This window comes from Talpa europaea (genome assembly GCF_964194135.1).
Source record: "Talpa europaea genome assembly, chromosome: 9".
Classification (NCBI taxonomy): Eukaryota; Metazoa; Chordata; class Mammalia; order Eulipotyphla; family Talpidae; genus Talpa; species Talpa europaea.
The window spans coordinates 94,842,212-94,856,089 of NC_140076.1; the positions used below are offsets into that span (position 1 = coordinate 94,842,212).

The 13,878-nt window shown below is 37.6% G+C and overlaps 1 protein-coding gene across 6 annotated transcripts in view; it reads right to left on the reverse strand.

Moving 5' to 3' along the window:
- Nucleotides 1-553: 553 nt before the first annotated feature.
- EVI5 (ecotropic viral integration site 5) overlaps nucleotides 554-13,878 on the reverse strand; it is a gene marked incomplete at both ends in the record, with an annotated part of 175,135 nt that continues 161,810 nt past the window's right edge. For 5 of the 6 annotated variants that reach the window (XM_084243965.1, XM_084243964.1, XM_084243961.1 and 2 more), the window contains one exon: nucleotides 554-865. In XM_084243965.1, coding sequence (XP_084100091.1) covers nucleotides 554-865 — 312 coding nt within the window. The remainder of the gene's footprint in view (nucleotides 866-13,878) is intronic. The other variant, XM_084243963.1, reaches the window with a different exon arrangement.

Below are 13,878 nucleotides of genomic sequence, written 5' to 3' on the forward strand. Positions count from 1 at the left end.
ATTTACATTCATAAAATTATAAGGAAATAGACTATTAGCTTGGGGACTTTCAGTGGCCTACAGTAATTTTAATAGGAAAAAAAAAATTGCCGATACAAAAAAAAACAAGATAAAGTTAGATCTATCTCTTGGTCATGTGTGTAGACAGCTGCCCTGAAAACAAATTGATAAACAAATATACAATTTGTTCACCGAGCAGAAAATATTGCACAAGAACAGCTTTGTCTGAAAAAAATCCAATTTTCCATAGTTCCGAACTTCAAAATGGTTCCTACAGATATAACTGCATTTTATAAACAAGAAACATTAATATTAGGTAATACTGTTAGATTCTTATTTTTCCCATTAACCATATTCCCAGTCTACTTTATGGCAATGGCAAGTCAGTGGTGAAGATTTGGCAAAGATAAAAAGGCAGATAAGATTGTAAAATATATATATATCTATATATATCTATATATATTTACATATGAAACAGATAATGTTCCAAAAACCCTTAGTCATATGCTAACCAATCCCTTAAAAAAGTCCACACTCTAGGTCACAGTGATGGTCAGACAGTGGTTGAATAAGACTCTTTTCTTGGGTGCCGATCCTTTTGCGCCGCTCGATCATGCTCTCTGGTCGCCAGCACACTGTCTTCTGTTTCGCTCTCACTACCATCTGCCACAGTGGGGTCCAAAGTCATTGGGCCAGATTTTCTGTGCAAAGGAAAGCCAACACCACTTTCCTGTAAGGAATGATCTATAAAATCTTCATCAGAGGAATGCAATGATTCGTCATCTCCTATTAAATGGTTGACGATGTGGATTCCATCAAAAGAGGGTTGGCCTGAGAAGCTCCTCTGGCCTTTTAGGCACCTGAGCTGTCAAAACAAAATCCAAGTTAATATATTCAATTGGGGAAATATACTAAGAAAGCATACATTTCATATTCAAGGAAGAGATACTTTGACCTTTTCCCATTTATAGATATAACAGTAACTACCAACTGAGTCCACCTCTGCAATGGACATATAACTTCTTATATTAACTGAATTATCACAATAGTCCTTCCTACTATGTGGTAGCTTTATTACCCTCATTTTACAGATCAGGAAATGGAGACTTAGGTAAAGTAACCTGCTGAGCACACATAGCTAACAGCACTGTTTATAGTCAAACTGAACCTCCGCTATACTGGAAAGAAGATGATGAATCCACCTACTCTTCATCTAATTTCAACAACACATCATAGACAATCCTGTTCCATTAAACCTCCTGTCCCGGATCATTCTGCGGTAAATCCCAGACCTCCTATCAGTTCACCTGTAAAAGACATGGATTTTAAGACAATACCCTGAAGTATTATGCACACTTTTGGGAGCGTGTCTCTGTAATTCTGAGAATGATGATTATAAACCATAAAGCCTTGCTATGAGTGTCCACCTATTGTATTATCCTAAAGACAGCCATGCCACTATCACTCAGGCAGGAATGCTTTCTCCCATTACTGCTACTTCCTTTGTGGGTGCCAGCAGTGTGTAAGTTGTTGCCTTCTCCTCATTTCTTCCCCAGGGAGAAAGAGCGATTCTCTCATCAGGGGAAGGAGCGAGGAAGAGCATGTACTGATCAGATATTTTCCTTCTCTCTCCATTTTTGGGAACCAGGCTCTGTTTCTCTGCCCCTGGGGTTTTACAAGGCCCCCTCTCTGAGCATGGCTATGGAGATCTAATGCTACCTGCCACTGGATGGGCCAGTCTGATTAACCCTAAAGTTCACTGCTGAAAAATCCACTGTTTTCTCACATCTAAACTACAATGTGCAAATCCAGTTTTATTAGAGTTGAAGGGGATTTCTTTTCAAACTGGTACTTTATTTTTTTGCCTGCATTCCTGCAAGTCCCCACACCCACCATGGTGGATATACAACCACCACTACCACCATATAGTTGAGACAACAGCCCTGGCCTCAAGAGTTCATGTTTTAAATACATTTAATTTTGCTATTGCCACTTGCTTAATTTCTCTTAAAAACTATTACTTTTCCCCCACAACAAAGCAGAAGTTAAAAAAAAAAAAACCTAAAACAATGAAAACTACCCAAATCTACCTTGACTATCAAGAATTCTGCTGAAATATATTCCACGTCTCCTACCCTTATCATGACCATGAACCTTCTCTTTTCTTTCTTAGGGACAAATTCCTGATTACTTACTCTCTTCTAAATCTTGAGATAAAGGCAACACGAAATATTCAGGAAATATTACAAGCACTTTCAAAATTAACGGTACTCAGAGAAAAGATATTACAGCCTTGCCCATAACACCTCTTAGCTTTCCCGGCAGACTTCCAAAACCAGAGAAGAGTGAAGAAACCTCAGCACTTCCCTGCTTGGGGAAAAGGGAGATGCTGAGACTCAGAACAATGTCTGCCTGGCAAACCTTCACCCATAAAGAAATTCCTGTACCAGGAAGCAAGAGAAGAAAATGTACAACAAAGTACAACGGAATTTAAATAACACCTTCCTTCTTGGCAGAACAGAAGGGATTTAAACTGGAGCCGAATTTTTAGGTAAAGGGCACAGAGCACCCACCACAAAGACCTCCCCACGGTTGTGATATCCCCTGCATCCCTACAACGGCCACGTTCTGATGCAACATCCTATCACCACATTGCAACACATGATTTATAGCATCAAGTGTTAAATTAAGTCAGTTAATCTTTTCCTTTCTTCCCCCCCCACCCCCAGACCTTTTGGAAGAAATAATATGGAACATGTGTCTTCCTTCTTACTGGCTATTATAGAGGAATAGGGAAGAGGAACCATAGCTTCCCGACTGGAAAGCTGTGGCTTTCCTTTGCTCTAAACAATCTTGATTGCAAATTCAACACTACAGCCTCATATCAGATGTAATAAGGACCTCAAACATTATATAAAGCTACTCTAGATTGAGGGGGGAGGTCAATTCCTCAATGTCAAAGGAGATGCAATTTATGCTTCTTTATTTGAGAACTGCCAATAGAGAATAGCAAAGGCATTATGAGAAGAGAATGGTGAAGGGAAGGTACTCGCTGGCACAAATGAAGCTGTCCCTTAGTTTGGACCTAGGAGTGTGCACAGTGTTTCTGAGAGGGGAGAGGTGTACATAGGTCCTGATAGTAAGTCATGGGGTAAGGAATTTCAAGGTACTGGGTACCCAGAGGTAGTCTAGAAGGTGCTGAACCTCAGGTGGGGATGTCCTCTGGGGCTCCTCATGCTGTGAAGAGGGGTTTGGTTAGAAGACCAGAGCTGGGCGCTCGAAACTGCGAAGTCTTGGTTGCCTGGATCTAAGAGCTGTACTGTTCATCCTCATTACTAGGCTTTGGGGAACTAATAATCATGTTTAAATAACAACAAAAAGCAGACAATTAACCTTTCAACCCCACCCTTCCACAAAAATCTTTATGGATATTATCAGCATCAAACTTAGACAGGGCCTCCCTGGTGGCGCAAGGGGTTAAGCCTCAGCACTATGAAGCAAGCACTGCAGCATGAGTTTGATATGTGGATTGGCTAAAATGTGAAGAGACTAAGAACCAGATGAAGTTATGACCTTTTTCTGCAGGAAGGCACCAGTAGAGATTCTTAAACTTTAGGGAGCTTCAAATCTCCAGGAAGTCTCACTAAAACACAGACTGCTAGACCCCAGTCTCAGAGGTTTTCTGGTTCAGCAGGTTTTATATGGGGCCGAAAATTTGCATTTGTGGCAAGTTTCGAGGTGAAACAGATGCTGCTGGCCTCAGAGACTACATTTTGAGTATCTCTGGTTCAGAATGTCTAGTTGCCTGGTGCTAATCATAAAGGTAACAGGAGCCACCTCTAAAGTATCATTGCTTCTACTTTGAATACATCTTTCATGCAAATTGACAGTATACTTAAAAGGGCAGAGTCAGAACTTCAAGAATTTACTGGCTATATGAAATATTTTGTGACCACTGGTGTGTAAACACCCATATGTATAGCTCTCATCTTCATTACACCCCAGTAAACAAGGATGTGTGGGAGTAGTTAATTCTCACCAATATCTAACATTTTCAGAGGCTACAATATCTTTCAAAACAGACTTTAAGGGGCCTCCCTAGCGGCATAAGGGGTTAAGTCTCAGCACTATCAAGCTATCTCCAGCCACTGCAGCATGAGTTCAATCCCCGGCCAGAGAGTTGACCCACATGGCACAGCAGACCTCAACTGTCTCCCTGCTGCTCCCCTCAGCATTGTGTTTCTGTAGATCCATCTGTTCAGCTCCCCTCTCTGTCTCTGGTGTATCCTCTCACCCCCTGCACCTCTGGCCTACACACCAGTTCTTGTATGCATAAATAAAAATAAATCTTTATTTAAAAAAACTTAGATGAACATATCTCAAAATGTGTTCTACTGATCATGGACATCAGGACAACAATGGATGCCTATTAAAAATGTAGAACTGATCCCTCCTCCCACAGAAGAAATAAAAATCCTGAGAGTGACAATACAGAATTTAGGTTGTTTTTTTAAAAATAATATCTCAAGAAATTTTGATATACTGTTTGAGAATCACTGTGGTAGGCCTTCTGTTTATATCAAATCAGATTCAGCCAGAAAGGAGCTGATTTATCTAAAACTAAACTCTTAATTATTCCAGACAAAAATGCTTCCAAAGTATGAACATTTGCCTGTGACTATTTGGCATATATACAAATGGACACCACCTTTCAGTAGTAGTACAACTAAGCTGTTCTGGGCCAACTATCATGTGGTGGCAGTCTGTTTAAATGTCTTTTCCTGAAGTTTTCTCCTGGCCTAAGGACAGGGTCGAGGAATGTAAGACCCTATATCTGGGTCCAACTCTCAGACATCTGTATCCAGCATGTGGGGCTCAGGGATCTGTATTATAAATAAGAACAGATTCCGAAGGGGGTGATCCAGAAATCACATTTTGTGAAATATTGCTCAAAATGGATAATATTTAGAAATTGACTATATTAAGATTACATTAAGAAACTCTGTTGAGGGTAAATTAATTTGTACTTAGGGATTTCTTGTTAGTTTATCATTGCCATCATCACACAGGTTACTGCCATTTTCAAAATTACAAAGGCCTACGTGCAGACCAGGAAAAATAAGGCTTAAATATTGTAAATAAGGGAAAACTCAACTAGGGAAAAAAAGCAAATCAAAATGCAAAGGGCCAAGAGGCTAGTAATATTTTTAAAGGTGTGACCTATTTTTTGGGTTTACAGATACCTTCACTTATAGATTCAATCCTAGGTCCCACGGGCAAGTGATTCATGAGATCCATCACTGAGGGACATCATTTCTGATTTTAGGCATCTCAATATTTCAGATTATATCCAAGCAAGAGAATATGCGCATGTACAAAACAGAGTTGGGGGGCTTCTTTTCCTTTCTACTATCTGATATTAACCTTCAAGTTCAAATTTTATTCTGAGGATTCGTTTCATATCCAGGTTGTATATTATTTCTTTTAAGGAATAACATGTTTACTCTTAGGAATATGGTTCTTATAGGCCTTGAAGAAAAATTACTTCTTTTTTTTTTTAAATTACTTCTTAATACAACTCACCAGTCACATGACAGTCACACATGGGTGAGTGTGTATATGTGGGGGAGGGAGTGTGGCGGTATTTTGTTATAACAAGTAGAATCAATTCAGAATTGGTACTGATGCATTGCTGCTGAGAAAATTCCTCTTAACATATTCGATATTTCTTGTCAAGATAAGGTTGGTTTATACATTGTCCTTTTAAACTTTTGTTTGTAATTTCATGTATTAAAAATGATTAGGTACTACAGTCAATAGTTTAAAAAACATCCCCCATGGCCCTCCCCTGGTGGCGCAGAGGTTGAGCACTGGGCTGCGAAGCTGCCCACAGCCTCTGCAGCGGTGGTTCGATCCTTAGCCGCCAGCGAGGGTCCCACGTGGTGCAACAGACCTCTCCTGCCACACCCTCTGCTCCCCTCAGCAGTGTATTTTGTCAGTCTGCCTGTTCTGTTCCCCGCTCTGGTGAATTCTCTCACCCTCCCATGCTTCTAACTGTACCCAGTGTTTGTATAAATAAATAAATAAATCTTAAAAAAAATGAAAAGTAAAAATCATCCCCCATATCCAAAGAAATCTAAAGATTCAACACAATCCCTATCAAAATTCCAATAGCAGTTCTCACAGAAACAGAAGAAACAATCCTATAATTTGTGTGGAATCACAAAGACCCTGACTACTCAAAGCAATCTTGAGAAAGAAGTATGAAACTGGTGGTATCACCCTCCTGATTTCAAACTGTATTACATAACAATAGAAATCAAAACAGTTTGGTATTGGCATACAAATGGATACATCGATTAGTGGAGGAGAATGTAGACTAAGAAATATATGGTTCACATATATTTGACCATTATTTGACCAAATATGGTCAATTAATTTACAATAAAGGAGCCAAGAATATAAAATGGGGAAAGGACAATCTTCTCAGTATATGGTGCTGGGAAGACTGGACAGTCATAGCCAAAAGAATGAATTTAACTCAAAATAGGGCCTCCCTGGTGGCACAAGGGGTTAAGTCTTAGCACTATGAAGCTATCTGCAGCTACTGCAGCACGAGTTCAATCTGGGCCAGGAAGCTAGCAGCAGACCTCTACTGTCTTGCCTGCTGCTCCCCTCAGCAGTGTATTTCAGTCAGTCTGCCTGTTCTGTTCCCTGCTTTGTCTCTGGTAAATCCTCTCACCACCCACCCCTGCCCCCGTACCTCAGCCTGCACCCCTAGCTCTTATATGCATAAATAAATAAATCTTTAAAAAACTGAAATTAACTCAAAATGGCTTAAAGACTTAAACATAAGAACTGAAACCATAGAACTCTTAGAAGAAAACACAGGTCGTAGGCTACTTGATATCGGTCTTGCCAATTATTTTTGGTATCTGACACTAAAAGTAAAGGCAATAAAGCAAAAATAAACAAACTGGACTACATCAAATTAAAAAGTTTGTGCACAGTAAAGGAAACCATCAACAAAATGAAAAAAGCAACCGATTAGATGGGAGAAAATATTTGCACATCATATATGATACAGGTTAACATACAAAATAAAGAACTCAAATAGGTCAATAGCAAAACCCAAACAAGCCAATTAAAAAAATGGGCAGGGCTTTCCCTGGTGGCGCAGTGGTTGAGCGCTGGGCTGTGAAGCTGCCCGCAGCCTCTGCAGTGCTTTTTCAATCCCTGGTCGCTAGCGAGGGTCCCACATGGTGCGCAGACCTCTCCTGTCACGCCCTCTGCTCCCCTCAGCAGTGTATTTCATTGGTCTGCCTGTTCTGTTCTCCACTCTGGCTCTGGTGAATTCTCTCACCCTCCGGCGCTTCTGACTGTACCCAGTGCTTGCATAAATAAATAAATAAATAAATAAATCTTAAACAAATGGGCAGAGGATCTGAACAGACATTTCCACAGAAGACATACAGATGACCAATATGCACATGAAAAGATGCTCGGCATCACTAATAATTCAAGTGCAAATCAAAACCATGAGATATCACCTCACACCTACTGGAATGACTATTACCAAAGACAAGAAAAAGCAAATTGGTAGTGAGGATGTGGAAAACAGGAACCCATGTACATTGCTGGGAATATAAATTGCTATTAGTCACTATGGAAAATAGTAGGAAATTTCCTCAAACAATTAAAATTAGACCTATTACATGATCCAGGATTACCACTTACAAGTGTTTATCAGAAGAAAGTGAAAAAACACCCCAGTAATTTGAAAAGATATATGTACCCCCATGTTCAATGCAGCATTATTTACAATAGTCAAGATATGGAAACAACCTAAGTGTCACAGACACACGGATGGATAAAAAAGAAGTATGTACGTGTGTGCATACCAGTGTATAACTGGCTTACTAGTCAGCCATAAAAATAATACTCATCTGTAGGAAAAGATAAACTCTTAGCATTTGCAACAACATAGATAGAACTGGAGGGGATTATGCTAAGAGAATTAAGTCAGAAGGATAAAGACAAATACCTTATGATTCCATTTATATGTAGAATCTAAAAAATACATTCAAATCAAAGAAAAAACCCACAAGCTCATAAAATAGATTGTTGATTTCCAGAGGCAGTGGGTAAGGGTTGGTTGAAATGGGTTAGGGATCCTGGTCAAAAAATACAAATTTTCAGTTATAAAATAAATTAGTCATGGTGATGTAATATACAGCAATACAACTATAGTAATTAATGCTGTATTGCATATGTGAAAGTTGCTAAGAAAGAAGATCTTCAAAATTCTCATTATAAAAAAATTGTTTTGTAACTATGTATGGGGACAGACATTAACCAGATTTATTGTTGTTATCCCTTCTCAATATTTACAAATATCAGATTATGTTGTACACTTGAAACTAATAATACATATAATTATACATCAACAAAATTAAAAAAACATTTCCTATAATTAGTTCGTAACAGTCAGTAGAAAAGTTCTACTTTGACAGGTCTTGAAGACTAGCTCCATGGAAGTTCAGGAGTTTTCTCTCTCTCTGAGTAGGGTCCTGGTTTCTCTCTGAATGATTGTGTCACACATCTGAAAAGTCCTATTGGAAGAGGTACGTGTTCAAAGTATGGAGACAAGAGAGAACAGGGGAGGTATGAGGTTACATATTAAGTTTAACATTAGGTTTCTGAAGCGTGTTGGGGTTAGGGAAAGTGACATGGAGAAGCTTTGAATGTATATATTTGCTAAGCCGAAGAAGTCAATCAGAAAGACTCCAACTCAATGACATTTTGGAAAAGGCAAAATTATAGTAAATAGACCAATGGAAAGGGAACAAAGATATGAGTAAGTGGCACATATGGGATTACTGAACAGTGCAATTTTTCTGTATGAAAATGTAACACATCATTATACATTTATAAAAACTCAAAGAGAAGACAACACAAGGAATGAACCCTAATGTAAACATGGACTTTAGTTAATAAAGTGTCAATATTGGCTCATCAGTTGTAACTTATGCGTAACACCCACAGAAGATGTTAATAGGGGGAAACTGGAGGAAGGTGTTAAGGGGAGTACATGGGAACTCTGCCCTATATAATCAGGTTTTTTTGTAAACCTAACACTGTTGCCCAAAATAAAGTATGTATTAAGAAAGGTTAGCTTTCTGTGGTATCCCTCTATGGTCACAGTGTTATAATGTCAAAACTGCCTAAGAAATTTTTGAGAGAATGTTTGTTTCTAAGCAATGTTTAGGCTCGTTTTTTTTTTTAATAAAGTAAGACAAAGCACTGAAACGCAAACAGATTTAAAGTGTATACACTGATAAAGTTTTACATATGTATAAACCCATGTAACTATCACGCAGATCCATAAAAAGAATGTTTCCAGTACTCCAGGAGGCACCCTGTGTCCTCTCCTCTCTCAATGACTACTCCACGTTCCTCCAAAGATAGCCACTATTCTGCATTTGCACCACAGATTAGTTATTACCTGCTCTTGGACTTAATATAGCTCATGTACTATGTACTCCTTTGTCCCTGACTCCTGTTACTCAACATTATGTCTGTGGGATTCATCTACTTTGGCATGTCTACGAGTAGTTCACTTTTTTGTCAGTGGGGTCCAAACTGGAAAGATGACAGGATTCTCGAAAAAGTCCTCCTCCTGTCTTTAAAATGCTAAATGAGAAAATTAATTAGCAGACAGAGGGAAGTGCTAATATACAAGACCCAAATAATGCACTGTTGCTTACCTGGTGTGGACTGCTTCATCATGTTATGCATTAAGAGACAGAGGGGGAAGAAAAAGTAAAAACATGTAGAATTTAAATAATACTTAAGACATTCTGCTATTCCCATTGCAACTAAAAAAAAATCTTAACCTCTCACTTTCAACAGAGATTAAATTTTCTCTGAACATGTTAAACAATGCTGACCTATGAAAGCAGTTAGTGATCACAAAAGGAAAGTGATAAAAGATATTATATAACTTATGAAGAATAAAGCATGAAATGCAGTATAGTTAATAAGAAAACAGGAAACTGTCATGTTCATAGTCTGATGAATGTAGGTTTTGACAGGAAACAGCAGTTTCTAACAGCATGATAGTAAAAATTCAAGCACTAAGAAGGAATATTAAAAACTATCAGTTATTTCACATACAAATTAAAGGAGGGAGAATCTATAGGAAGGAATATCTGAAGCCCTAAAAGGGCTTCCGAATCATTAAGGATACAGAAGTATTAAAAAATTTTTTTTCAATAGTCTATTTCATTAGCTAAACCACTAAAGGTTAAGATAAGTTTTTCTTTTTGTAAATCAGAGAACTGTCAGTGTTTGAGATTTGTAGCCTTTAAATATAACTTAATAAGAAAAACATGAACGAAGAAAATGGGATCACCCGGGCCGCATTCATGTGGACAGAAGATATAGTATGTTCTGTAATATATGCTAACGTTCAGCACATTAGAGAACACTGGTAACTTGAAAATTAAGGGTGAATTTTACAGTCAATTTTAAAGATACAACAGAGTTATCCTTCCTCAATTTTAAGGTGTATAGGTAATGACATTAGTAATAAACCCTATGTCTGTATGATGCTTAATAATTAAAAATGTTCCCATATATATTATTTCAAGTTAAAACATGTTTCCCATGTGTCTGATTGGAGGTTGAATTGTGGAGGTAACTACCACTTTCTGAGATTCAAAAGAATAAGAAGGACTGCATTGAGTATTCTGAAAGACAATCAATCCACAACAAAGTGGAAAAAAGTCATCCACACACCAAAAAAACCCCTAACCAAATGAACTTTGATCACTACTAGACAGGGTTTAAACCATTGAAGTGAGTCATGTGATACACCAAGTGAACTGCAAAACAGTTGCAGTAAGTTTCCAAGACTGAGTCATATCAGATTATAAAAGCTCCTATTTGTAAAACACAAAGCTATAGTTTTGAAAGCTAAATGTAACATTCCTGCAAATCATGTACAATATATACATATATACAATTTAATATAACCTTGTAGTTTATATGAGAAGATACACAAAATGTTCAATAATCACATAGATTGGTGTTTCTAAATTTTAAAGGCTTTTTATCTGTTTTCCCCCCAAGGTTTGTTCAGTAATTTTGTTGGATTTGTTAAAGAATAGTTTTAACTAGTTTTCAATATTTAAAATAAAGATAGGTTGGAAATGATATGCTAAATCAATTTTCAATTATCAGCTTCTAGAAAAACCTAATCATACATGACGAAAATTAAAACTAGCAACTAGCACACAAACCAAAAGATTTCCAGTGAATCAGAACAGGAAACCAATAAAAGCGAACAATTGGAGGTCATGACTTTTTGATCATTACATTCATAGTCAAGAGCTAAAATTCAGACCTATGGTACTTATAAGTCAGCCTAAGTTAAAATATTCAGAAATTTTATTGAACTAATAAAAAACAGATAGTTGAAATGTTTTTGGCTTTAAGTTAATCATTAAGACTACAGAAAATAAAGTTATAGAGTCTATGTTAAATGTACAAAGTGTTATAGTTAAAACTTATATTTCTAGAAGCAAATAGAAAAGATGCACCCACATTAATAAGTGAAAAGGGTAGAAAGGAAAGCTTTGAATTAAAGAAACTTTACATATAGTACACTTGTTACTAGGGAGGGGGAGATGGGAAAGAAAGAAAAGTCATTTACAAAGAACTCTTCAGTCTTTCTATAGCACATACTTAGATTTATCCACTATTCTGGGGCAAACAAAATGAAACTGCTATTGTCCTTTTCCTGGCAGCTGACACATCTTGATAAAATTGAAACCATTAACATTATTTAGAATGTACGCTGTAATGTCAGTGGTGATGAGGTGAGGAATATATGAGGTTCTATGTAAATTTATGACCAATTACAGGAAATAAATCACTTCACACTTGTTTCACTCTGAACTTTTAAGGCTACATCAAAGCACCACTACATTTCATCTGATTTAACCCTGAGTTGAAGCATTAAAAAAATTCAAACCTTTAGCAAAACATCCTCACAAAAAGGAAGTACTTCTTTTCTATTTGAATTCTGTTAAAAGAAATTACTCTTCTCTGGAGTTAAACCAATCCATTCAGTCATTTGACCAAATTTCAAATCATTTATCTGAAAAGAGACTTGTATCTAGAATATATAAAGGAAACTCTCAACTCAGTTACAAAAAGACAGATGACCCAGTGATGAAATGGGCAAAAGATCTGAGTTGTTATTTCTCTAAAAGACATATGAATGGCCAATAAGCTCATGAAAAGATCCCCAATATCATTAGCCATCAGGAGAGTACAAATTTTCTTGGATGACATTTGCTTTGATTGAGGTGGTTATAAGAAAAAAGAGAGACAATAACAAGTACTGGCAAGGATGTGGAGAAACTGGAGCTTTCACACACAGCTGGCAGGAATATAAAATGGTGTAGCTGCTCTGGAAAATATTATCTAAGTTCCTCAAATGGCTACACATAGATTTACCATATGAACCAGCAATTCCACTACTCAGCATTGTACTCAAGACAAATGAACACATATGCACTCAAAGAAACCTACACATGAGTGCTCACAGAAGCATAATTTATGACAACCAAAGAGTGACAACAAGCCAGACTAGATACAAGTCTCTTTTCAGATAAATGATAATATATTCATAGGATGAAATATTATCAAGCAACAAAAAGGAATGAAGTACTGATAGATGTTACAACATAGATGAAACCTTGCAAACATCAGACTAAGTGAAAGAAACCAGTCACAGATGACCACGTACTGTAGAATTCCATTTAAGTGAATGAGGAGTGACTGTTAATGGGAATGGGATTACTTTTTGGAGTGATAAAAACTCTTTAAAATCAATGGTGGGGGCCTCCCCTGTGGCGCAGTGGTTGAGCGCTGGGTTGCGAAGCTGCCCGCTGCCTCTGCGGCACCGGTTCGATCCCCGGCTGCTCCCCGGCCACCGGAGGAGGGTCCCACATGGCGCGCAGACCTCTCCTGCCGCCCGCTGCTCCCCTCAGCAGTGTACTTCGGTCCTTCTGCCTGTTCTGCTCCCCGCTCTGGCTCTGGTGAATTCTTTCACCCTCCCGCACTTCTGACTGTACCCAGTGCATGTATAAACAAAACAAACAAACAAACAAACAAAACAAATAAATAAATAAAACATGCCTCTATTAAAAAAAAAATAAAATAAAATCAATTGTGGTGATGGCTGCACAACTCTGTGAATATACTAAAAACCACTGAATTGTACACTTTAAATGAATAAATTGTATTGTATATGAATTATATCTCAAAGCTGATACATATAACACATATATAGTATATATCATATATATTATACAAACACACACACGCGCGCGCGCACACGCCAGAAAGCCATTTTGTGGGTATGTTTCCAAAGGACATTTTGCCAGACTAAAAGTAAATAATTTTCCATTTTGGAAATGTAGGTAATTTAACTGACTAAAAAATTCACCAGCAATGTTACTCTCCAACATCCAGTCTTTACCTCAAAGAAAAGGGGTGGTTTACATTCTCCAGTTTTATTTTAAACAGGCAGAAAACATTTGCAATGAAAGGTTTAATGCTTTAGACTGAAGTACTAAGTAAAAGGAGAGGAATGTATTTGTAGTATTCGGTTTTTCAGAAACTAAAACTAACTTCTGATGGAAAAATAATTTTAAAAATACGTAATATACACAGAGTCATATAGCCACAGTATTTTGTCACTGCCACTAAACAACCTTTTGAAAAAACAAAGTTATATCCCTCTCTTCCTCATTCTGAGGTGCTCACAGGCTGCTTAGTTAAGATTGGGCCCTTGCAAACCACATG